Source organism: Brachyhypopomus gauderio, chromosome 4 (assembly GCF_052324685.1).
Source record: "Brachyhypopomus gauderio isolate BG-103 chromosome 4, BGAUD_0.2, whole genome shotgun sequence".
Lineage (NCBI taxonomy): Eukaryota > Metazoa > Chordata > Actinopteri > Gymnotiformes > Hypopomidae > Brachyhypopomus > Brachyhypopomus gauderio.
In genome coordinates this window covers 6095259-6120719 of record NC_135214.1, presented here as the reverse complement: position 1 = coordinate 6120719, position 25461 = coordinate 6095259, and the positions used below count along the sequence as shown (strand labels likewise).

Genomic DNA, 25461 nt, shown 5'->3' with positions numbered 1-25461 from the left:
CTATACTCCTCACACATACTTTCACTTTACAAACACTCCTCACACATACTTCCACTCTACAAACACTCCTCACACATACATCCACTCTACACACTCCTCACACATACTTTCACTCTACAAACACACTTCCACTCTACACACTCCTCACACATACTTCCACTCTACAAACACTCCTCACACATACTTCTACTCTATACTCCTCACACATACTTTCACTTTACAAACACTCCTCACACATACTTCCACTCTACAAACACTCCTCACACATACATCCACTCTACACACTCCTCACACATACTTTCACTCTACAAACATACTTCCACTCTACAAACACTCCTCACACATACTTCTACTCTATACTCCTCACACATACTTTCACTTTACAAACACTCCTCACACATATGTCCACTCTACAAACATTCCTCACGCAAACTTATACTCTACAATCACTCCTAACACATACTTTCACTCTACACACTCCTCACACATATTTCCACTCTACAAACAAATTCCTTATCAATTTCACATTCCATTATTTGTTACTAACTCACTCTCTGAATGTTTCTCTCTAACTTACTCTCGGAAAGTACTCTGAATGTCAGCTTGGACTCTGCATGTGAATTGAGGAATTATGCCATTATGTTTTTTTCATTATCACTCTACAGAAGCTACAGTGGTCTTTAAACGGAGGCAGTTGCATCACCCCATCGCTTTTCACGTCAACGTCTGAGTCTGATTTGGGGGTGTGGACCGCGGACGATTCCTGTGCAACGTGTTTCACCCACTGATTTAATGGTTCCTGAAAAGACAGTCGTTAAGTCAGTCCGAAGTTACCATGTGGCGTCAAAGAGTAGAACATTAACTAAAGAAAGTAAAAAAGGAAAAATATAAGAGCACCGTTAAACCTCGGAGGCTACACACAGGAGTGGGACGGACTTGGATGTGTATGGTAGAAGTCCAGAGTGACAAAAACACTCCAAAAGAAAAGACATGGGGACTGCCACGGGTAATCCGCTTTCTTTGAAATATTTTGAGGGACGACGCGAATGCTAATGATTTTCATCGTGCATTATGAATGTTGCACATTATGTTATTGAGATTGTGCTTCCTCGCATTTGTGTGCTCGCAGTCGAGGCAGCAGTATCCTACAGCCTAATGTTCTCCATGTGGTATGCTATAAATCGACTTTGTTTAAAGAAGGCCGTCGACAGCCTGCATGAAAATGCCTTTAATAAAGTATTAGGGGCTAGTTACATTTTCAGTAACCAGTGCACATTATAATTCAGTTTGAGGCCTAATACACAGAGAACGAACCGTTTCCAAAGTCAGTGAAGCGCACATGGGCTGGAGCTGCCACACTGGGTCACACGGCGAGTCTCGGCTATTCTCGGCTGTTCAGTCAGACAGATATTAGTTGTGAAATGAAATACCGTTACAATTTCAAGCATTTTAAGTAGGCTACGTTAGCCAAAATTCCAGCACTTATCAAACCTGGAACACAATGCAACATTAAAATTCTTCAGGTAAATGTTCCTTCCCCTGTTTTTGAGGGTTACTTATTTCTTTACACTACCACATATCGTTACGGGAGGACACTGCACAGAATGACGTGAACGCGCTCGCGCTCTCACAGGGTCGCGCGCAGCGTGCGGAGTCGAGCGCTACGGTCAGACGCAAAAGTAGAACTGAGCCAAGAAGAAAGCAAAACTATATATTTTTACTAAGGAAAACAAAAATAGTAACGCACAGTTACTTGGATAAGTTACTGACATCACTGGTAAGTAATGATAAATGTTCAGGATGTGGCACAGGAATGAATCATCAAAACGTTTTTACACCCATCATTTAAAACAATAAACCTTCCACTTATACCCCCCGATAATCTACATGTAATACATAGTACTAGAGTCCGCTCCATACCCGTTTAATAGGACATCATGGCCCAAATGATGCATGGGAGCGCTTATTTGTCTTGTACGAACTCCCTCACATGACCTGATGTTCTCGTGTGTTTCTCTCTAGAAGATGACAAGGACAAGAAGGACCTTGGCAAAGGGGAGCCCTCGCCGGTAAGATGCTCTCATCACACTGTGCACCATTAAGAAACTCACCAAGTCACTTCAAAGTGGATTTCGCTATGTGCAACAAAAAACGCGTGATAATGACTATGGATTAATTCATCATAGTCTAATGTAATCTAGTTGTGTGACTGGATATCCTCGTGTTACATATCATGTCTCATTCACAAAGATAAACCATTACAGTATCTTGACGTTGATGCAAACCCTGTCAACTGCATTTTTATTTCATTTTTCTTACAGAAAATCTGTGGCACCAACTATCCGCTTAGCATTGCCTTCATTGTGGTCAATGAGTTCTGTGAGAGATTCTCCTATTATGGAATGAAAGGTAATAAAAACCTTACAGATACCCACAGAGTGTCAGAAATGCTTTTGAACCTTGACAGTAGTTGGTCATTCCAGTAGAGAAGGTTCTGGCATTGTGCCCACTGTCTCTTGGCCAGGTTAACTGGTATGATTATGTTCGGTGTTATTAAATCTGAATCTTATAATAATATTTTATTTGAAATATGTCTGCATAGCCCCCTTAATAACTTATAATAATAATTTAACATATCCATTACAATAAAGACATTCCTATCCAGTGCAAACAGGGCCATAAGAAGGGTAAAACGTTTAGTAGAGTCTATAAATGTGACTTCTGTCACGTACAGTAATAAACCCAGCTGCTGAATAAGTTCAGATGTGCTGTACAGCACTTTCAAATAATCTTTTTATTTACCATAACATCTATAAAATCTTCTTCCGTTTGACCATGCACGGTGCCATAAGACAATACATCATGCAGAAGGAAGAGGAATTGTGTGGAATGAGAAAATGGTTGCCGTTGCATAAATGACGTGATGTTTTTTTCCTTTGCAAAGCGGTGCTCACTCTTTACTTCATCAACTACCTGCACTGGGACAAGAACCTGTCCACTGCTGTGTATCACGCCTTCTCCAGCCTGTGCTACTTCACCCCTTTACTGGGCGCCCTCATTGCAGATTCCTGGCTGGGGAAGTTTAAGTAAGCTCTCCCAATTCTGCCAGTTAACCCCACAGGGAACGTTTGGGTTGAAATTGATGGCAGATTCTTGGTCTTTTTGTTCCATTTGCAGAACCATCATCTATCTTTCTATCGTGTATGTCATCGGTCATGTGGTAAAGTCGGTCGGCGCTATTCCAGACGTAGGTGATGGCACGATACACATGTAAGTGTGTGTGTGTGTGTGTGTGTGTGTGTGTGTTAATTGAGCTGGTGTGTCACATGGGGTCACATGGCAGCACTCCACATGTGGACTGGGTGGTGATGTGTTTGTTTTGGTTCAGGGTTCTCTCCATGCTTGGCCTGATCCTCATCGCATTCGGGACCGGAGGCATCAAACCGTGCGTGGCAGCCTTCGGGGGAGACCAGTTTGAGGAGGAACATGTGAGGCATCATGTGGCCAATCACGGGCCCCCGCACACTCACTCCCGCTCACCATGACAACTCGAACAGCCACATCACTGCCGTCAGCCCTGCGGCTTCTGTTTCGCAAGGACGCTTGTTCTGGCTGTAATCCATCACACTGGTGCTGTTTTTTTTTCCTCAGGCAAAGGAGAGGACAAAGTTCTTCTCAATCTTCTATATGTCCATCAATTTAGGAAGTGTTCTGTCAACCATCATCACGCCCATTCTGAGGAGTAAGACCCACCGTCAGCGTTTTGGTTCAGCTTGGCTTGCTGAAGTACAGCTCTGTTAACGAGCGCACTGTTAACGAGCGCACTGTTAACGAGCGCACTGTTGACAGGTGACGTGCAGTGTTTCGGGGGTGACTGCTACGCGCTGGCATTTGGAGTTCCTGCTGCTCTCATGCTTATTGCTCTTGGTAAGTACAGCAGATCATTGAGGTATGGTCGTCACCACGGTACGGTCGTCACCACCGTAAGGCCGCCCTCATCACCGTAAGGCGTCACTGCACACACATGCTGCTCACATGATCCTCACTGTAAAAGGAAGCTGTGCCTGGACAGTCTGCACTGTCACGCTGTTATTTCAGATCTGCAGGACTGTAACTCCTCACTGTGTAGGTCATTATCCTCATTTTGAACTTGTTAGGGTTGGGCAGGTGTACTTCACTCAACATTCTGATTAGTTTGATCTTTTCCGGTTTAGTTTTTATCGTGAAAACAAGGTTTCTTTTGCCACATACCCCAGCTAGCCCCTTTTGTTGGGTTATCGTCCTATACTTGTACCTTTTGGGCTTCCGTACCTTCCTGTTGACAGTGTGTCATTCATATGGCCAATTGTAGTTTGTGACCACACTGTTGACGTCAAGTCTAGTGGATGGATTATATTGGTGTCTTGGTTGAGCAATCTGGTTTCCATCAAAAGTTCTACACATTCACAGGAATGTTTGTGCATATATTTAAAAATTAAAGCTAAAAATATAATAGAAAACATAGCGTTGTCTGTTTATTAAGGATGGGATGACTCCCCGTTTCACAAAGAACTGCTTAGTCATTGATGACGCAAAGAAAATTCTTCTTAACGTGGTTTGGGTTAATTTAGGCTTGAGGATGTGAGTAACTGAGGCAGAAAACGTCCGCGTACTTACTGGATGAGGAGAGACTCAGTTCTTGCCCTGTTATTACCTATGACGTAATCAACCTGGGGGTTGTGGCCATAATCACCTGGGATAAAAAAATTAATCAGAATCTGGAGGGTGGGTTCTAGCAGCAGAACCCCAAATGCACCGAATCCCCTGTTTGTGCTTTGCACATATGTTTGTGAGCATCGACTGCAAGGAACAAGTGCACTGCACGAAAAGTGCAATTGACCGTGAAATCTACCAGCTCTAAAATACATCCACGTTAGTGCATATGGCCAAGAGTGAAGGGTCACTACCCTGAACTGTAATCCAGTCACAACAATCCCAATGTTCTTGTTTGTGCAGTGGTTTTCATTGCTGGCAGTGGGATGTATAAGAAGAACCCACGTGAGGGGAATGTCCTGATGAACGTGTGCAGGTGCATAGGGGTAAGACGCCTTCACACACGTTTGGCTCTTGCGTGGCCAAGCAGGCTTAACTTACCCACCGCTCTGTTGCATGGGCTTCCATCAGTTTGCTATAGACAGTCGATGGAGGAGCCCCAAGAACAGCCCCCGCCGTGACCACTGGCTGGACTGGGCCCAGGAGAAGTACTCGGTATGAACACACAGGCTTTGAAATCATTACACCCTGCTCGTCATATGGGAAATACAGTGCATTCTTAAACACGCTGCGCTCATGTGCCATGTCGTTTTCTTTCATGGTCTCGTGGCCCGACAGAAACGACTCATTCAGGAGATCAAGATGGTTGTGAAGGTTCTGGTTCTCTACATTCCACTGCCCATGTTCTGGGCACTCTTCGATCAACAGGTAGAAGTTTATCTTCCATCTTAGAAAACCACAAGCACGTTTTCCAGAGATTAATTTGGTTTAAAGATTTTGATCCAAGCTTGCTTCTGAAATGCAGAATCAATGCGACTCGGACTGGGTCTTCTCTAACGTTGAACGTTTGCAGTTCTGTTATGTTAAGACCAGGCCAGGTGATGGTGGTGATGGCTCAATAGAAGGATGATCAGGACAAAATGGTGTGATTCAGTGGTTCTGGCACTTGATCTTCTCCATGTGTTTGGTTCCAGGGTTCCCGTTGGACTCTACAGGCCACTCGGATGAACATGGACTTTGTAAGTCTTCTGATGTCCTGTGGGAGCACATGTTTACATCATAGGGGCAGTAAAGTCATGTGTGCACTGAATATGTAACACATGTAATAATGAGTTTTCTCGGCAGTGGGAGATTTGTTTTATCTAAACATCAGCGCGTTGGTGTTGCTCAAGTCGACAATGACCACGCTCTCATGACTTAGGATATTATGCGAATTTGTGGTTTTGTGTGCAATGATGCAACTTCCAGTATTTCCAGTACATAATTTCCAGTTAATTTTGATTCAGATTCATTGTTGAAAAAGGGGTAATGTACATATATTAGTTTTGAGATCACTAATGCACATGCTTTTGCAGATCAGTTTAGAACTCCTAAATTTAATTCTGTTGAAATTCATTATTTTTGTGCTTTTTAATGTTGTATTTTTCATAGGGTGGTTCATTTGTCATAAAGCCTGACCAAATGCAGGTACAATACACAAACTTTGTATTTGTACACACACGCTTTCCCAATTCAGTTACACAATTATAGCTTTTATGACTGATGATACCACACATAAGCAGCAAAATGCATTTATTATTTTATAAGCAATATGATTTTATGATTTTATTTTATTTTTTTGAGGATGATGATTGGGTCATTGGTGTTTCCCATCCCTGTTGTTAAGATGCTGAATGCGTTGATGATTCTGCTCTTCATCCCTATCTTTGACATGGGTGTGTATCCCCTCATCAGCCTTTGTCGGATCACGCTCACGTAAGTGAAGCCAGATTATGTTTTTTGTGGGATGTCAAGTGTAATAAAGTTTTTATTGTATTTGAAGTGCAGAGATTGCAGCTTTTAAGTGCCTCATAACATACAAAACAGCAGGACTTGTGCACAATGTCCCAAACAAGAAGACTTGTGCACAACACGCAATACAGCAGGACTAGTGCACAACACGCAATACAGCAGGATTTGTGCACTGGTTATGTGTTGTATGACATAATGACAAAGCAAATGCAGACAGGCCAAAGTATTATTTACCACTACATGCAGGAATGGAGCCATTTATTATTTATCACTTGATTAATGTATTTACGTGAGAGGTTTTCATTAATGGGTTCGCCAGGATTCCTGTTTTGGACCCAAACTGATCTTTCACTGGTTGCTTTTGAGGTCCAAGCTCAGATTTACAAATGTTTTTTCTGCATATGCCTTGTTCAGCTCTAGCGTATTAGCCAGATGGCCAGTATTCTACAAATAACATGGCTGACACTGTCTAAATAATTAGGGAAATTATGACCTTATATTTGCTCAGAAATATGAACTTGTATTGTTGGGCATCCCATTGGCACTTGGTATTACGATACCCACTTATTTTCATATACAACAGTGTGTTAGTAGTGACTCAGGTTTGTCTTGGCAGTTCAGCACACAATGCAAATCTGACGGAGTTCAAACGCATCGTGTTCTGTAAAACTACTGCTCAGTAATTCAAAACTCAACATATGCCTCAGTTTTAAAACTGTACCCACTGAGGGGTCATATTTATAGCTCCTAGAAAATGTATTACCAGCTGTCACCCAACATTATGGGTGCACATTCATTTGTGTTTTATTACACAGCAGAGGGACTTGGAGTAGTGTGTAAGAGTAGACTGCGTGAGGAACGTGAGGCGTGGCATTGGCGTGAGGAACGTGAGACGTGGCATTGGCGTGAGGATTGTGAGGAGTGGCATTGGTGTGAGGATTGTGAGGCGTGGCATTGGCGTGAGGATCGAGAGGCGTGGCATTGGCGTGAGGATCGAGAGGCGTGGCATTGGCGTGGGGAACGTGAGGCCTGGCATTGGCGTGAGGAACGTGAGGCGTGGCATTAACTTGGGGCGTGGCATTGCCGTGAGGAATGTGAGGCGTGGCATTGGCGTGAGGATCGTGAGGAGTGGCATTGGCGTGAGGATCGTGCGGAGTGGTATTGGCGTGAGGAACGTGAGCCGTGGCATTGGCGTGAGGATCGTGAGGAGTGGCATTGGCGTGAGGATCGTGAGGCGTGGCATTGGCGTGAGGATCGTGAGGTGTGGCATTGGCGTGAGGATCGTGAGGTGTGGCATTGGCGTGAGGATCTTGAGGAGTGGCATTGGCGTGAGGATTGTGAGGCGTGGCATTAACGTGAGGCGTGGCATTAACTTGGGGCGTGGCATTGGCGTGAGGATCGTGAGGAGTGGCATTGGCGTGAGGATCGTGAGGAGTGGCATTGGCGTGAGGATCGTGAGGCGTGGCATTGGCGTGTGGATCGTGAGGCGTGGCATTGGCATGAGGAACGTGAGGCGTGGCATTAACTTGGGGCATGGCATTGGCGTGAGGATCGTGAGGAGTGGCATTGGCGTGAGGATCGTGAGGAGTGGCATTGGCGTGAGGATCGTGAGGAGTGGCATTGGCGTGAGGATCGTGAGGCGTGGCATTGGCGTGAGGAACGTGAGGCATGGCATTGGCGTGAGGAACGTGAGGCGTGGCATTAACTTGGGGCGTGGCATTGGCGTGAGGATCGTGAGGAGTGGCATTGGCGTGAGGATCGTGAGGAGTGGCATTGGCGTGAGGATCGTGAGGCGTGGCATTGGCGTGAGGATCGTGAGGCGTGGCATTGGCGTGAGGATCGTGAGGCGTGGCATTGGCGTGAGGATCGTGAGGCGTGGCATTGGCGTGAGGATTGTGAGGCGTGGCATTGGCGTGAGGATTGTGAGGAGTGGCATTGGCGTGAGGATCGTGAGGCGTGGCATTGGCGTGAGGAACGTGAGGCGTGGCATTGGCATGAGGAACGTAAGGCGTGGCATTAACGTGAGGCGTGGCATTGGTGTGAGGAACGTGAGGCGTGGCATTGGCGTGAGGAACGTGGGGCGTGGCATTGGCGTGAGGAACGTGAGGCGTGGCATTGGCGTGAGGAACGTAAGGCATGGCATTGTTGTGAGGTGTGGCATTAACGTGAGGAACGTGAGGTGTGGCATTGGTGTGAGGAACGTGAGGCGTGGCAATGGCGTGAGGAACGTGAGGCGTGGCATTGGCGTGAGGAACGTGGGGCGTGGCATTGGCATGAGGAACGTGAGGCGTGGCATTGGCGTGAGGCGTGGCATTGGCGTGAGGAACGTGATGCGTGGTATTGGCGTGAGGAACGTGAGGCGTGGCATTGGCATGAGGAACGTGAGGAGTGGCATTGGCGTGAGGAACGTGAGGCGTGGCATTGACATGAGGTGTGGCGTTGTGAGGAACGTGAGGTGTGGCATTGGTGAAAGGACCTGGTTGCTGGTGTGTTTTAAAAGGTTGTGTCTTGTTCCTTGTAGACCTCTGAGAAAGATGACTGCAGGGATGCTCTTGGCTGCCTTGGCATTCGCTGCTGCAACCATCGTGGAGCTCAACGTCATCGTATGCCAAACACCCACCCTAACACCCACCTTTTTTTTACACCACTCACCACGCATGAACAAGGAAACGTATCCATGGTCTCAGGCCTGACGCCTCCTCCTTTCTTCACCCAGAAAACTGTTGTGCAACCTCCACCAGCCAGAGAGTGTCTGACCAAAGTGCTGAACCTCGCCGAGGGAGACGTCTCTGTACACATCCCAGGACACAGTGCTTTTCCTCAGCCAATAAAGTCATATGAGGTGTTGCATACAGCTTTAAATGCTATTTCTATTTATTTAAATTTATTTTTGTGTTCTTTTAATGTTCATTCCACTCTCAGTTTCCTTTGTGAATAATGTTTACTAGAGCAACATTAAGTAAACAACTCAGTAAACAAGAACCTGCAAGTTGCAGCTGTTGCATTTATGTACCATTTAGTCTCTCAGTGTCTGTTTTATTTTGGTCAGTGAGAAGGAGCTGAGGGGTTGTTCAAGAGAGGCTTCGTTTGAGATCAAGCCTCAAAATGTCTTTGTGCTTCCAGGATACTTTGGGTTACACAAGTCTTCCACTTAATGATAGTCACCAGGTCTTCCAAGTCACCGTCACTTACAATGGAGGGGATTACACATGTGACCTTAACTTCACCGAGCACTCTGCATTTAGTCTCATTTTACACAGTGAGAATACTGGGATTACATGCAAACTGGTGAGTTCAAAGTGTCCCTTGTGCTTCCTGTAAACGGCATGACGACAAAACCACATCTGAAAATGTTAATTATCAACCCAAGTACATTACGTCTGTAGGCTCTTTACACATGCATGTGTGAGGCTGTCACAATGTCTTCAGTGTAGCGTGGCAACACGATTGTGTCTGCGTGGTAAGAAGTAGTGGATGTCCGTGTAAATGTGCGACCCCATGTGATGCTTTGCTGACTCTGTTGAGGCGTAAGAGCATTTGAGGGCTACGACTGCTTCTGGTGCCACGTTGGCTGTTCTGAGACAACTGCATGTTTCCTGATCGGAATTACAGGGATTCGGAAGAATGTGTTCAACATGAGTATGACAGAATGACATTAGGGGGACTTCTGATGGTAGAACTCCACAGCCTACTTAATTGGAGGCTTGTATGTAGACTTAACCAGGTCTCTGCTTGTCGTGTGTGTGTGGAGTCTGAGAAACACGTCAACCTTAAACCTGATCTCCAGAGCATCAAGAAAATGCAGCACACACACACACACACATTATTTTTCTTCATTACACACTTACTGTACACTTAATTTTGACTAAACTAGTGCATCTCCACCTTATTTCTTATGACTTATTAGAACAAGCAGATGTGTCACTGTTGAGCAACCTTATCACAATGGTGTCATTGTACCGTGTGTCTTACTAACACAGGCAGAAGATCACATCACCAAGTCTGAGAACGGCGAGGCCTTTCTGAGGTAAGGACCTTATCTTATGGCTTATAACCTCTTATCTTCTTGAATTATAAACTACATCTATAACTACGCCCTAAATGCCAAAGAATTGCTTGTGTTTACATTCTAGCAAACTGTTTGCAGTCACATTTTAACCGCATGGTTAAACTTCACTGTGATTTATCAGTTAGCTAACCTCAGAGATCACAACTTCAACACGTTTGCAGGTTCTGCATTAAAAAAATAGTGCAATTAATTTTTTTCCCCTTTTCTTTTCAGGTTTATCAATACCCGCTCAGAGAATTTCAACATAACTGTAGGTGGTGAAATGTTCCATGTACCAAGCACTTATGGGATTTCGTCGAGCGAACCTGTTGAAAGAGGCCAGTGAGTACTTTATTCCCACATCAACATGACCATCACGGTGGAGGTACACTTCACTTTACACAACCTTTCACAGACCCAAGGTCATTTAACATGAGTAGCATAAAGGCACAGAAATAAACTAGTGTGTAATTGTTCATACATAAAGCGCACGCATGCGTGTGTGTGTGTATATCATGCTGTGTATTTGTGTATAACTAGGTTGGAACAGATTTCCATTTAGCATTCTGAATGCTCGTCGTGTTCTGATGGTGTCTCTGGGCCGATCCCGTGGTGTAAATATTACTCTGCCTGCCTTAACCTTGCATTGTTCTTTTACTTTGCAGATATGCAGGTGTGGACTGCATATCGGACTCAAAAGAATACAGTATCGACCTGGGGCTGCTAGACTTCGGAGCTTCATACACAGTCATTCTGAAGCAGGTAAATGATACTGTTTAGTGGTTAATGTGTCACTGCACACTCCACAGTTAGATTAAGGTCACCATCAGGTTTAGATTTTTAAGAGAATGTTTGCTGTTAACTCAAAGGATATCAAAGGGCAGTTGTGGTAACCATGTATTTGGCTGCTATTACACATACAGCTCATGAGCTTGGATATATTGAATTCATCACCAGTTCAACATTCAGCATTTTCAACTGCTTAGTGGTCATGGTGGACTGGTGTCACCTATTCTGGATCTGGTCTAGTCTTTTTGAGTTTGGTGACTAATGGACAGAAAGAGAAAGAGCTACGATGCTGGATCGGGAAGTCCGACTGGAAGCTTCATCGTTAGCCTGTTGTTGTTGTTGTTGTTGTACAGGACCCCGATGCCCTAACATTCAAGAAGATGGAGGACGTCCAAGCCAATAACGTCCACATCGCCTGGCAGATTCCACAGTACATTCTCCTCACGGCAGGAGAGGTCATGTTTTCCATTACCGGTCTGGAGTTCTCCTACTCCCAGGTGCGCACGCAGGTCCCCAGACGGTTATGGAGGTTCTGGCGTGAGCAGGTTATTCTGCTTCTGCTGCTCACGCTGCTCTGATTCCCGCAGGCTCCGGCCAGCATGAAGTCCGTGCTGCAGGCCGGGTGGCTAATGACGGTGGCCTTCGGCAACGTCATCGTCCTGATCGTGGCGGAAGGAGCTGGCCTAGAGCAGGTAAGCAACAGAACGGTCCGGTTCTCGTTTGTGACTCCTGGTCTGCTATTGGACCAACAAAGCCACAGCGCATGTTTTGAGGTCACCGCCCGATGACCACGTACCGTCTGGCCGTAAACGCAGGCGCGTTGTCGCTCAGAGTTGGTTTGCGCTGTCGTCCGCAGTGGACGGAGTTCCTGCTGTTTGCGGTGCTGCTGCTGGCGGTCAGCGTGGTCTTCTCCATCATGGCCTACTTCTACACCTACGTGGACCCTGCACAGCTCCACACCCTCTACAGCGAGGAACCGGGCGATGGCAACATGGACGACTTCAAGGAGAAAAGGATGATGCACCTGAAAGAACCAGTGAAGGGCACCCGAATGTAGCGGAACCATTTCCCATGATCCTCTCTGTCTGTCTCTCTATGGGTTATATGATTATATCACACCTTGATCATCGGAAAAAAGTTATATGCTGATGGGATGATGAATACATTTGAAAAAACTTCATTCTATAGATGTATATATTCGAATGACTTTATATATGCTCGCTGCCATTTGATACTGCTATTTTTACATGTTAAAGATTAAGTGTACATCCTTGTAAATATAAAGATGAGTATTTTTGTGACCGTTGATGTAAAAGGAATTTATAGATTGACTATACAATGTTGTATCTGACTCAAACCAATACTAATAATAGAATGATATAATAAATGAAAAGTAACCACTTCTCCGGACTGTTTAGTTGTACATTTTTGCACCTCATTTCATCATGGTTCCCAGCAGGTCTGGCTTTGTCGAACAGAACACTGCCATCTAGTCTAGAAGCACTTCATCTGCAGAGCTGTGTCTTCTCTAGCCTGTCTGAGGATCCTGCCTCGTGCAGCATTAGGGTGTGTGATCACGGCTGGGCGGAGCACGAAGCTCCTTCACATAAGTGTAGATAGCGGGCGGGATCGGCACATCACCCCCTACATCCCACCTGTGGTGGAAATGTTATTTCCCTTTATTCTATGCTGTTTTGTATATGTTAATCATACTAGACACATGTGTTAACCATATAAGGGACACTGAACCTGTTCAACTGTATTGTCTACCCTGGACGTCCTCATTCCTTTCCGGGACTGCCATGTTCCTAAACTGACCTCGCTGGAGACGACAGATGGTCTCCTAGTCTCAACATGGAAGTGGCCACGTCGGCTCTCGGACCATCATGAGATCACCAAGCGTGGGCGGGGCGTGCGGGGAGAGGCCAATATACATTTGTCAAATCATGTGTGATTTGTGTTATGTTCATCCAATCATGTGCTTTAATCACCTCGTGAACACCTTGTGTGCCTATGAACTAGGGTATAAAAGATGAGAGCTCGGAGAGGAGAATAAGCTCTCGTTTGCAGGTGCTCTTGAGTGTATGTAAAATGAGAACTCTGGATTGATCCATACTTGTTTAATAAATCTATTTGACTTCATTATGTTACCTAACTGTTTGACTTGTATTGTGCTTACCTTTCAAGGGTTAGAGAATTTCCAGAACACACCCAAGGCCGGGCTGCACAGAAACAGAACCGTGCCATTCAGATTCTGATCGGTCTTTTCTGTGTAGCGAGACACATTTTGGCATGAAATGGACAAAGTGAAACAAACAACTTTCCTCTTTCAAGGCCGAGGAGGCTTTATTACTGAAGCCACTTTACCAACAAAGCCCGCGCAGTGTAAAAGGCCCAGATATCTGCGCCATTCAAATCAAGCCAAGCTCCCTTTGCCTGTCCATCAGGAGCTGTGTAACCAGGGTAACGACTTGTGGATGCAGTAGACAGTCCAGCACATCGTTGGTGGAGATACGGCCGCTTTCTGCCGGGGCCCCTGAAGGGCCGTCCGTCTCCTCTTTTGTGGGAGGGGCTTCGGGCTCAGGTTTTGTTCCGCTGTGAGGGACACAGGGTCCTTTGTGTTTCAACAGCGGAGCCTCTTTGGGGATCAAGGCCACGTGTCCCTGACGCAGGTTGGCGTCACACGTGACCGGAATGAGGTGAGGCCCGAACGGAGGGGGGTTGGACGGCTCTGGGTGAGTGTCCGGACACTTCGTGTGACCACCAGAGTCCCGTTTCTGTCCCGACTTGGCTGGGTTGTCCTGACCCCCCCACTTCTCCATGCAAGCCTTCACGGCCAGGTTCAAGTACTGTATGTTCTGGTCATGTGACGTGACCTCTTCCTTTAACACAAACCAGATATAATCGTCAGATTTCCATCAGATAATTACAGTCTTTTACAACTACTCTTCAGCCCTGATCTAAAAGTTCACCAAAAGCCACTGAATGAGTTTATCTATTGTAAATACAGTACAGATCTCCGACACCCGTGGTGCTCTGCAGTCCTAATCCTCAGACTATTGTCCAACATGGACCTGAGTCTGCAGATTCCTCTCTTTCTGCACCGTGAACAGATCGCGTCCTTGGCCAGCGCCACGGTAACCAAACTATAACCAACGACAGTGGCGCCCTCTGCAGGACGTCAGGCAATACAAGCCCTTCATATCGGTAAAGCAGTCGTTGAAAGGTTTGCGTGAGAGGGAAAAAAAAAGCTATTGCTAAAAATATAAAGGACAAGGGGCAGAAGTTACATGATTCTTCGAACCACTGTAAGGCTCAACATTCACACCACCACCGTTGTGATGTGACGTTACGTGGGTGTAAACACCTCCGTGGGGTTGAGCCAGTCGTCCTTGTTGTCGCTGCTGGGAGTGGTCTTCAGCGCACAGACGATCATCTTGGACAGAGCTTCTCCAACCCTCGCCTCGTCATCCTCTGCCTGCAGGGGAACACCACGCAATGACCCCCGGGGGATTCTGGGGGGGTCGGAGGACCCTGCCCCCCCCCCCCCCCACACCACCAGGGGATTCTGGGAGGGCAACCATGTCCATAATTTTCCTCACATTCTCAAAGGTCTGTGCCTCACGGCAGATCACGGCGGCCCGCGTTAGATACGATACACGGCCTGCGTGCATTATTCAGCAACAGCCTCAGAGGGTTAATGCAGGGCACCTGAAACTCCCCCGCAAACCCACGCTCACAGTGTGGATAGAGCCGCCATCTCTGTCAGACCAACACTACCAGTCGATCTGAATCGAGACAGAGGCCCTTATGAAGATATTCATAGCGTTTGGCAGACTGATCAGCACACAGCGCGTGTGCTCCGTGAGAAACGCCCCCACAAACTGCTACATATAGTGGTAATAAGTGGATGAATTTCAAATCCTGTGTGTCTTACCACCTCAATCCAGGAGTTCACGCTGACGGTGACCGGGTCTATGGACTCCACGTAGTGCCACCATCGCCCCGGGACAAGCAGCACCTACGAAGAGTGAAAGAAACCCACCTCACACGAGGGGGGGGGGGTCTCATTTCCCAAACTCGGAGACTACGGATGAAATGTCAGAGATACAGTGACAGCGTAAGGGACATGTCCGGCAGCAGCGAGACGCGCTGGGCGAGACGACCGCAGGCAGGCTGGGACGAGTCTGCGTCGTGCCTGAAGCAGCATATCAACAGGTGTGCGTTCAGTCAGCCGTAGACATTTGACATTGCAGGTTAGAGCACTCTATCAGCTCTACAGCTTTTGGACTCGAGAGTGTTTGTGCAGGAAGAGAATACAAATGCAGAGTGGCCTGCATTCTACGTCTCGCCACGAGGGGGCAGCGGTGTCCTATGCCACGCCACCTTAATTCGGCAGCACAGCGCCAATTAATGTATGACGTTTAATTTCACTGAATTGGACGGTGTCTAATCGATGTTTGGATAGCTGTGTAGAATAAATTCATGCAGTCTATCAATTTTTTATGAGTTTTTTTTTTAAACCAAGGGCTTAAAAGTCTGAATCTGAAAATGCTTTGTTACATGGAACAAGAAACATCTTGTTACATGCACCCTGGAACACGGCAGACAAAATTCAATCTGTGATTGTTCTATTAAGCTATTCTTACAACACTAGAAGGAAAAAAAAATCATGTATTATGCCTATTCAACTCGCTGGTGAGAGTCTGGCTGAGCTGTCGAACTTTTAACACCAAGGCCAGGTACACGGGGACAACCGTGGCGTTCAGAAAGCATTCCGAGCACTCGGCCTGCGTGTGTGTGGATTGAGGCGAGAGAGGAAACACGTGTCTGCTTCGTTAGTATGCTGGGGAACATGCGTGCGCTCCCAGAGAGCTCACTGGCTGTGTTGGCCTGCCACTAATTGCCGCGCCAACGTCTCGCCTCTCAAAGAGCACGAGCAGTGAGCATCTCACATGCTGCTGGAATCCGAAGGAGGGGGACGTGCTTACACACACACACACACACACACACACACACACACACACACACGCCACTGACGGTTCTTCCCCCTTGTTCACCATGTGCAGAAAAGGCAGCTGAGCTTGTGAATATTCCATCTTCTGTGTGCCAAGTTCGATCGGAGAAAAAAAAAACAACAAAAACCCCCCAAAACAAAACCTGCTTCGGTGTGTGGCAGAAAGGCTTCCTCACCGACGCCACGCGGAGAGCTGGAACCTTCGCCGCATTTGAATGAAACAACCTTGTTCCCGCTCCAGTCTCGGCATGAGGGTTACAGGAGCAGAAAGTCATGAGGGAGGGGACGTGTGGGACGCAAAACTACACAAAATATATAGACCCAATCTCCCCCCCCCCCCCCCCCCCCCCCCGTTTGGTCATGGCTGGTGGCCTTATGAAGTTATGGATCACAAACTGATCATGTCCAAACACACAAACAGTGGTGTATTCATAATGCAGCTAATCACTCCATGAAGATGTTCAGGCTTGCAACCGTATGCTCCGAAAGTCACCGTGTGTGTGTGTCAGCAGCATCACAAGAGCACACTGTGCTGTGTGAAGAGGTGAGCTGTGTGTGTGTGTGTGTGTCAGCAGCATCACGAGTGTGAAGAGGTGAGCTGTGTGTGTGTGTGTGTGTGTGTGTGTGTGTTTCCCTGCGTTATTCATGCCCTCACAGTCCTATTTTTTACTCCACTCCACAGTTGTAGCGGCGGTTCTGGAATAAGCCCAGAACAGGACGGCCCACTTCAGATGGGCCTGATCAGCAGCGGCATAGTCGCGTGCTTTATGCTTAACATTGTGATTGGCTGCGTGCTGCGTGCGAGGACTGTGCTGACCTCACTGTGCCCTGGGTCTCAGGAGGCCAACAGGCATGTATGAAATATCTATTTGATTTGACAGCGTGGTGCACAATGAGAGGAGAAGGGAACTCACTGTTTGACTATCGGGTTTCTAGCACTGGTGTGAAACTACCCTGCAGACACATCATTTACCTTGAGTTACATGTAAAATACTCACTACTGATTGGCTAAAGGTGGGGCATCATGTGACCACTACTCCAACCAGTGCTCCTGAATGCTTACAGGCGAGAGATGTCTACCTGGCCCGGGTGCAGGGTGACGCAGTGGGCCCTGGCGTGCTGAAACGCTGGAAACCGGGCCAGGTCGGGCTGCACCACATTGACCCGACTGAACACACTGGACTCCTCGTACGGTATACGCGTTGGGTAGAGATACGCAGCATCATCGGGGGGGAAGAGATGCCACCGTTTCCTTCAACAAAGAGAAAAGACTTTTGCTGTTGCTACTGCAGTATATTAACATGGCGGCTTCTGTACGTTGTCTCATCAGCACACAGTTCAAGACTGAGATCAGGAGTACAATCTCACTGAACACTGCCCGTAATCACCAGCAAAATGTTCCCTCGTGCATAAATGCCAGCACACATAATAATATGTTTTACAATAGACAGTATGTCATGTCTGGCATGTTATCTCACTCTTAGATTACGGATCAGACCAGGACTATACCACATGTACATAATATTCTCCTTCTAATCTCAAAACAGCCATGGAGAAACAAGGCAAACGGCCCCCATCCAGACGGGGGGGCTTTCGTGATCACAGCCGAAGTTCCATATGACCGAAGTTCAGTGATGCAATTCAAGGAGCCTTAATCTCAACCACTGTCCTGCTCTCCCTCTCTGGAGAGAAACAGAATGACTCTCTGCCTAAAAGAATTTCTGGAACGGAGTTACTATGCTGATCCAAAATGCAGTTCCTCGCCTGCTGGCTACTTTTACGATGAAATGGGCTTCCTGTCCATGGGGAAGTGCAAACTCCAATTTCCCTGTGAGCTGGACAGATGATGTGTGCTTGGAAATGTAATAATGCGGATATTAAAATAGACCAATGAAGAAAACTGCCGGTGCACCCCATTCTAATATTAGCCTCAACTCGTGCCCCGAAGATTCTTCCACAGCCCGACGGACTTTGCTGTGGATGTTTCTGAGGCGGGAGGGAAGGAAGGATCCGCTCTGCACCATTACCGGCCTTGGATCTGGAAGACCAGATTGCAACCGTAGGAGTCCACGTGACACGGGGTGTTGGAGCCGCGTGTGCCGATCCAGAGGGTGCTCTCCTCGCCGTCTCGGCCGGGACAGCCGAAGTCCGACCACACCACATCCTGCAACGAGACCGTGCCCGTCTGGCTCGACCATTAAACATCCCAACAGAGAGGCAGCGTCTATGATATTATGAGACAAAATTGAGAAATTACACCCTTAAAAGAATAGGGCCGCCGGCACCTGTTTATGCACAGATTCATCATTTCATCTACTTCGCCATAACGGGCGGAATGGATGTGTGAGAAAGCTCAATGAAAAATGACCATATTTACACTCTTCCTACTGCGTGTTTGATCTATCTGGGTTGTCAATCAGTTTCTTTAGAACTAATGAAAACAGAAAAAAGACTCCTCGGGAACGCAGCCCAGTGATGTGGATAATGAAGCGGAATTCAGGAGAATGTCGGTGACACGCTGCACAGTCTATTGCTTTCAGCCACCTTTAAATGGCACCGTTCATCATGTGAGAAAGACCCACGTCTGCCCCAATGCCAGCACCTGCGGCCCAAGGAGACAACACTGGCACCTCTCGAGCATTTATTACCACGTATAAAGGAGCAAGAACACCAGAGCCACAAAACACGGGTCAAAGCAACCATGGTCAAAGCAACGGAGCAGTGTGTTAACTGTTACTGTGCACAGCCTGAACGCCGCGGGCCACTCCTGGCTGCCATTCACTCCGTGTGATTTTTGACTTCGTTTTTTTTACTGTTTTCAGAACACACAATAATGGAGCGATAGTCGTTTTAAGGATGTGAGGTGTCAGGAAATGTCATACATGTGCCAATCGTTAAAGATGAAGGCACATAAAAAAGTCAATGATGATCACCGCATGAAACATGGTGCCCTTTAGACCACAGTGGGTATAGGGCAAAGGCCCGGACAGCCTGGAAAAGATTAGTCCTTGTCTCTGCTGCTGATGCCTTCAAATATCCTCAGACCTGTTCACTCATACAAGTCTTCTGGACCAGTAATGAGGAAAGAATCTTTACAAGATATCCATCCATCTGGAGATCAGCTATGGATGAAGAACCTTGAGTACTATATAATCGCTTTGTGCTGACACAGGTGCTGATGTGAAAACAATTATCAGCATATCCTTGTGTCTTTCATTTTTAGAACTAGAATGAGTAACAATCTTTATTTCCTGGTCTGAATGTGATCCAAATCTTTTCTAAGCTTAGACATTTAACATTTGGAAACAAAAGCTAACTGTTAATATAACTACACAAAGAACCAAGAAATACATATCAAAGTATGTTTGAAATGAAGATTCTGCAGTAGAAAAGAATGTTTTTGGTTATGAGTAAGCTTCACTATCACAAAGCCGCTCTCAGTAGACCATAGGATTAAAGACATGAGGAAAATGTGTTTCACCCATTCCACTCTTCGAATATACTATACTGGTGCTGGTCTCTGACTGGGATATAGTATACTGGTGCTGGTCTCTGACTGGGATATAGTATACTGGTGCTGGTCTCTGACTGGGATATAGTATACTGGTGCTGGTCTCTGACTGGGATATAGTATACTGGTGCTGGTCTCTGACTGGGATATAGTATACTGGTGGTGGTCTCTGACTGGGGGATATAGTATACTGGTGGTGGTCTGACTGGGGGATCTAGTATACTGGTGGTGGTCTCTGGCTGGGGGATATAGTATACTGGTGGTGGTCTCTGACTGGGGGATCTAGTATACTGGTGGTGGTCTGACTGGGGGATCTAGTATACTGGTGGTGGTCTCTGGCTGGGGGATATAGTATACTGGTGGTGGTCTCTGGCTGGGGGATATAGTATACTGGTGCTGGTTTGACTGGGGGATATAGTATACTGGTGCTGGTCTGACTGGGGGATCTAGTATACTGGTGCTGGTCTGACTGGGGGATATAGTATACTGGTGCTGGTCTGACTGGGGATCTAGTGTACTGGTGGTGGTCTCTGACTGGGGGATATAGTATACTGGTGGTGGTCTCTGACTGGGGGATCTAGTATACTGGTGGTGGTCTGACTGGGGGATCTAGTATACTGGTGGTGGTCTCTGGCTGGGGGATATAGTATACTGGTGGTGGTCTCTGACTGGGGGATATAGTAGGCTATACAGCTTGATGCCACATGCAGACTCAATACAGTTATTGCAAATTCCCTTTGTGGAGCATAAATGAAAGGATTTGATTACAAAATAAATTTATTTTAGAATACCTTTGATTACAATATAAATTTATTTTAGAATACCTTTCAAAAATATTTTTTCATACAAACACAAATTAGAGCAATTTGGCTTTCACTGAGTACTCACATGAGGTGCTTAAGTGAGAATGATGAAGACAGCCAAATAATTTAGCCTGACAGTACAAAGGATGACTATTGATTTCAGCAGAAACATGCACATATCGCACTCTGCTAATATTGTGCTTGCAAATGTAACTGCTTGGCTGGTATCGATCTCTATGAATGCAGCATAATTATAATTTTTTGTTATTAAAACGGCGGCAACCACAAACAATAAATCTCAGTAGTTGTGCCAGACAATGTGATGGAAATAAACAGTGTATTAAAATGAATACCTTCTTGTGGCGCTTCAGATAAGCCACCAGATTAGAAACCGACGCGCAAATAGAAGGTAATGTTGTAAATACTGATGGTAAGTTACCTTAAACATGGCGGGACTGTCCTGAAAAAGCACGGCAATGTATTTGTAGTCGGCATAAGCCCAGTACTCAGCAAGGGGAAAGTTGGTAAACAGTCCAACAGATGAGTCACTGCTTCCACCGGTCCAGCGAAGAAACTCGGCCAGGGTCGCGTCAATATACGAGCACTGGGTCTCGAAAAGAGGAGCTGGTTAAAAAAGGACAAAGATGTGGAACTGAAATCTAAAAGCCAAGAGACCGCAAACTGCCATCAATGAAGACTCAAAGGCTATTTCAAGACAGCAACTGCTCATTCTAGGCTAAGTCTAATACTTATTGATCCAGCACAACATTTGAATGAACAGTCCCATCTCTACAACCTGAAAAATCAAAAGCAGGTTGTAATGATGAGGGTTTTTTTTTTCATCCACTGCTTCATTCCTTTTGTAAGTGGTTTTTTCAATCAAATCAAGAAAATGGTTTTGTCTGCTCTTCTCTTTGTTCAAGCAATATGTCAGTTCTTGTGTGGGAACGGCAGTGATGATCAAGTGTGTTAGATTACATTTTCTGACAGAGGGGGTGTCTGTTGTCAGGAATCATCTCTGTAAAAACTGGCTTGCAAGTCCAATTAACCAAGCTCACAGTACATAGAATCTCAATTTCTGCCTTTATGCTTACAGTAAAAGATATTTTTAAAGGTTTGCTCTGCTGAGGTCTGAGCACAGTGAGAACAGTTTTAAATGTCTATTGTAACAGGACGGAACAACAATCTTGTTTTCTTCATGCTACTGTTAACAATCAACCACACGAAGTGAATTATTTAAGCACTGTCCCATTTTGTGCTTAAGCAGTAATAATAATGCAAATACTTCATGGGTCACCTTTTGGAATCCCATGGAATTACATTCATTTTCAGCCTGCATCTTATAAACAGAGGCGGTTCTTTAATTAGGCAAACCTAGGCATTTGCCTAGGGCCCCGACCAAATCTGTCCTCCATAGGGGCCCCCAAATCTGACCATCCCAGCAACAGTAAATACACAAAAAACAATGTTAATTTGTTACTTATGTAAAGTAAAGAAAATCATATTTCTATTAAAAAAACAACAGAAATATCAGTAGAATACCGAATTAATGTCTAAATACTAATTGTCCAAACACACATACCCCCCTCCATTGCTTGCATTGAACTAGTCCATAATATGATGAGGTAGCAATGTGTGACACGACGTGACTTCAAACCAAAACAGCGGGAAGTGTACGCGACTAGAGTGAAAGCTGTCACAGTGAACATGAAGCGGAGTTATGAAAGTGGTTCTGCTAAACGAAAGAAACGGGCAGAGAGCAAAGTAATCGCAGATGCACTGCCAAAATTGACCTCCTTATTTACACCTCGTGCAAACCCGCGACATGCTCAGGCTGCGCTGTAGAGGAACATGAAGAGGTGTCTATGGAAGCTGAAGCAGAGGAAGATGAAGATTATTTGGTGGTGAGTAAGTCCTACACTGATTAGTCACAAGCAGAAAACTTACTAAACCAAGGACAATAACATTTCTTATTTTTCCCCATACACAAAAGCTACATTTGCTTTAGTGAAAACTACAAACTTAAAAGACCATGTTTATTGTAAGGCCTTTTTAAAACATGCACCAACATTACTGTATGCACTAAGCAAAACAAATACATACACCAAATCAAATAAACATATCTTTTTTGGCCTGCACATTATATCGGTTTAGCATCAATAATGTAATGTTTTTTCGGTGTACCAGGACCAGTGGAGACAATTTAAAAATAGCCTGACCCTGCGCATTGGCCAGAAAAGTTGACAGACTCTGAGCGTTGTTCAATTGTACACAAAAACACTGGACATGGACTCAGTGATTACAAGATTTGCAGAAGCCAAAGCTCGCAGGGTCAGACTGTAGAATGTGCACAAGGCCTCTCAGCTATACACAGCTGATTTCAGATGATTCAACTTCAAATGAGAGAGAATGAGACTTGAAAAGAAAGTTTTAAAAGTTCAAAATTCAGAAAGTTCAAAAACAATAGAAACTTGGAAAAGACAAGAACAAGAAGAACAGACTAGTAAGACAGGCAGAAGGAGAGAATGAGACCTTATAATTGGGAAGGAAAAACAGGGTCACAGATGAGAATAACAGGGATACAGACAGTGAAATGAAAGAGAGGGACAAAAAACATTGACTTGGATATTTATTTATAATGCTCCATGATTCACCTGGTGTTGATTTTTGTCGTAGTGAGAAGACAACAATGGAAAAGACGATGAAACACAGTGTGTTGAGGCTTTTGCGAAGACGACAACAGTAGGACTTTGTGTTTACAAATGCTTTCTGTCTCGCTCACACACACACACATATACATATTCAGCTTTGCCAATCACTCACTCACTCACTCAACCACTGTGATGTCTGTCTCTCACTCACACACACACACACACACACACACACACACACACACACACACACTGCGATGCCTGTCTCTCACTCACTCACTCACACACACACACACACACACACACACACACACACACACACACACACACACACACACACACACACACACACACACACACACACTGCGATGCCTGTCTCTCACTCACACACAAAGTGTTATTCCTGTCCACACACAAAATCTTTTTATCAGTCCTGTTTAAATGTAAATGGTGGATTTCATAGACTTGTATCCATTTTGTATTCTAGTTCTGTTAAGCGTAACATTTTGTATCCCTGGCAGTAGATATATTATTTGATTTCACATGTACTTGTTTCATTAAAACATGGCTCTGAATAATAAACATATCATTTTTGCAAATGCTGGAGCAATCGGAAACTGATTTTACTGTGGAGAGTTGAGACCATTGTTAGTTGCAGTTCACTATTTTTTTATTGCCATTCTTTAATCTCAGTTTAAAGCTAGGGTATTGGGGTGGTTATTTGGTTTATGTGTGTGTTTCAAGAATGAGGGCCCCTTGTTTATATTTTGCCTAGGGCCCCAAAATGGCTAGATCTGCCACTGCTTATAAATATGGAAGCCCATAATAATAATATTATGACTTAATAGCTATCTCATAATTATAAGTTAGCATCTCATAATTATGACTTTTTTATCTCGTTATTATGAGATACTAAGTCATAATTGAGATTGTAAGTCATTATTATGAGATATGATGTCATAATTATGAGATAATATCTTAGTAAGTCATTAAGTCATACTATAAGCGGCGGGAATGGGCTTCACTGACAAACTGACAACCCAGTTTTCAGAATTTGTATGCATTACATAAAATACAAATTCAGCTGTAGAGCCCTACAGCTGCACGTGCAATCGTTAGACGTACCCTGCTCCCTGCACCGTTTTCCGATACGAAAACATATGGACTTCTCCCCAGCACAACGTGTCAGGTGCTCCAGAGTCCAGCGGCGGGCCGGCCAGTCCTCCGTCATGTTGAGGAACACTGCCGGACTGTGCAGGAGCTGCAGGGCCTGGCGCGCGCGCGCCGGGCTGAAGGGCTTGCGGGCCATATCTGCGCGAGGCTGTGCGCGAGGCTCCTGGGAGGAGATACGGGTTGTATTGCACAATCAGTGTACCACACAAACAACACACAGCGGGACCCTCGTCCTCTGACATCAGGACTGCTCGACCTGGACATGAACTACACGAACTAGCTGAAAGATATCAGTATGCAACAACACGTGGATTACACTTTACCTGAACCGTTGATTAGTAAAATAAACATTATATGAATTAAAAATACTTAGCTAAAGCTGAATGTTTTTTCTCTCAAAATGATTAAATGAAGCTTGTTACACAGCTTTGAAAGGAGCTACCTGGGTTAGCACGCTGGCCAGTCACTGGGTTTCAGGGAGCTACGTATGTTTTATTGAGAAAACTCAAAAAATGTGGTTAGAGAAGTTAGAGAATAACGAAGCTATAGCTAACTTGAGTCAACTTCTACTTCTCAAAACTAGACAGCTAATGTCTATTATTATTATTTCCTCTTTTGATGGTATCTGGCTACATAAAGTGTTTCAACTGCAGTGTGCAAAAGCCAATAAAACCCAAAACAGAACCTCTCGTCTTAGCCGGTTCGCGTGTGGAGGTCAGTTATGATTCCCAGAAAAGTGTCCAGCTCGGTATTCTCAGCAGTGAACACGTCGCGTCCAGCCTTGTAAACAAACTCACGTGAGAACACACATTACCGCGTTTAGGAAACACGGACGGGGAGAGAAAAGGCGGCCATTGTGGCTCAACCCACGTGGAGACCCGCGGCTCGACCAAGGGCGCGCGAATCCAACATGGCCGAACGGTGTG

At 45.5% G+C, this 25461-nt stretch overlaps 2 protein-coding genes across 4 annotated transcripts; one reads left to right on the top strand and one right to left on the bottom strand.

Moving 5' to 3' along the window:
• The first annotated feature begins 578 nt into the window (after positions 1 to 578).
• On the top strand, positions 579 to 12783 carry slc15a2 (solute carrier family 15 member 2). Of its 2 annotated transcripts, none has more exons than XM_077001775.1 (23): positions 579 to 1006; positions 2029 to 2069; positions 2322 to 2409; positions 2945 to 3086; positions 3178 to 3270; positions 3389 to 3488; positions 3652 to 3742; positions 3850 to 3927; positions 4996 to 5078; positions 5164 to 5247; positions 5371 to 5460; positions 5727 to 5771; positions 6184 to 6219; positions 6419 to 6507; positions 9065 to 9146; positions 9260 to 9385; positions 9667 to 9831; positions 10524 to 10570; positions 10826 to 10933; positions 11257 to 11353; positions 11734 to 11877; positions 11968 to 12072; positions 12237 to 12783. In XM_077001775.1, the coding sequence occupies exons 1-23, from the start codon at positions 991 to 993 to the stop codon at positions 12435 to 12437; spliced, it is 2151 nt and encodes a 716-aa protein (XP_076857890.1). In that variant the 5' UTR covers positions 579 to 990; the 3' UTR covers positions 12438 to 12783. The 2 variants fall into 2 exon arrangements, with proteins under 2 accessions (XP_076857890.1, XP_076857888.1); XM_077001773.1 differs by having other exon boundaries at positions 2023 to 2069.
• A 907-nt stretch (positions 12784 to 13690) lies between these two features.
• On the bottom strand, positions 13691 to 25425 carry hspbap1 (hspb associated protein 1). Of its 2 annotated transcripts, none has more exons than XM_077001776.1 (8): positions 25221 to 25425; positions 24488 to 24698; positions 21151 to 21335; positions 18425 to 18561; positions 17478 to 17649; positions 15318 to 15401; positions 14748 to 14858; positions 13691 to 14262 (listed from the first exon to the last, which is right to left on the bottom strand). In XM_077001776.1, the coding sequence occupies exons 2-8, from the start codon at positions 24669 to 24671 to the stop codon at positions 13792 to 13794; spliced, it is 1344 nt and encodes a 447-aa protein (XP_076857891.1). In that variant the 5' UTR covers positions 24672 to 24698; positions 25221 to 25425; the 3' UTR covers positions 13691 to 13791. The 2 variants fall into 2 exon arrangements, with proteins under 2 accessions (XP_076857891.1, XP_076857892.1); XM_077001777.1 differs by lacking the exon at positions 25221 to 25425 and adding an exon at positions 24978 to 25211.
• Between the last annotated feature and the right edge of the window lie 36 nt (positions 25426 to 25461).

Excerpts from the sequence above, each read along its gene's own strand:
- slc15a2 (XM_077001773.1), top strand. Across the intron at positions 3,489-3,651 it reads ACCAGTTTGAGGAGGAACAT|GCAAAGGAGAGGACAAAGTT; the intron begins GTGAGGCATCAT and ends TTTTTTCCTCAG. Across the intron at positions 6,508-9,064 it reads CTTTGTCGGATCACGCTCAC|ACCTCTGAGAAAGATGACTG; the intron begins GTAAGTGAAGCC and ends TGTTCCTTGTAG.
- hspbap1 (XM_077001776.1), bottom strand. The coding sequence starts at position 24,671 with ATGGCCCGCAAGCCCTTCAGCCCGGCGCGCGCGCGCCAGGCCCTGCAG. Across the intron at positions 14,859-15,317 it reads TGAACTCCTGGATTGAGGTG|GCAGAGGATGACGAGGCGAG; the intron begins GTAAGACACACA and ends GTTCCCCTGCAG. Across the intron at positions 14,263-14,747 it reads ACTGGCTCAACCCCACGGAG|GAAGAGGTCACGTCACATGA; the intron begins GTGTTTACACCC and ends TTTGTGTTAAAG.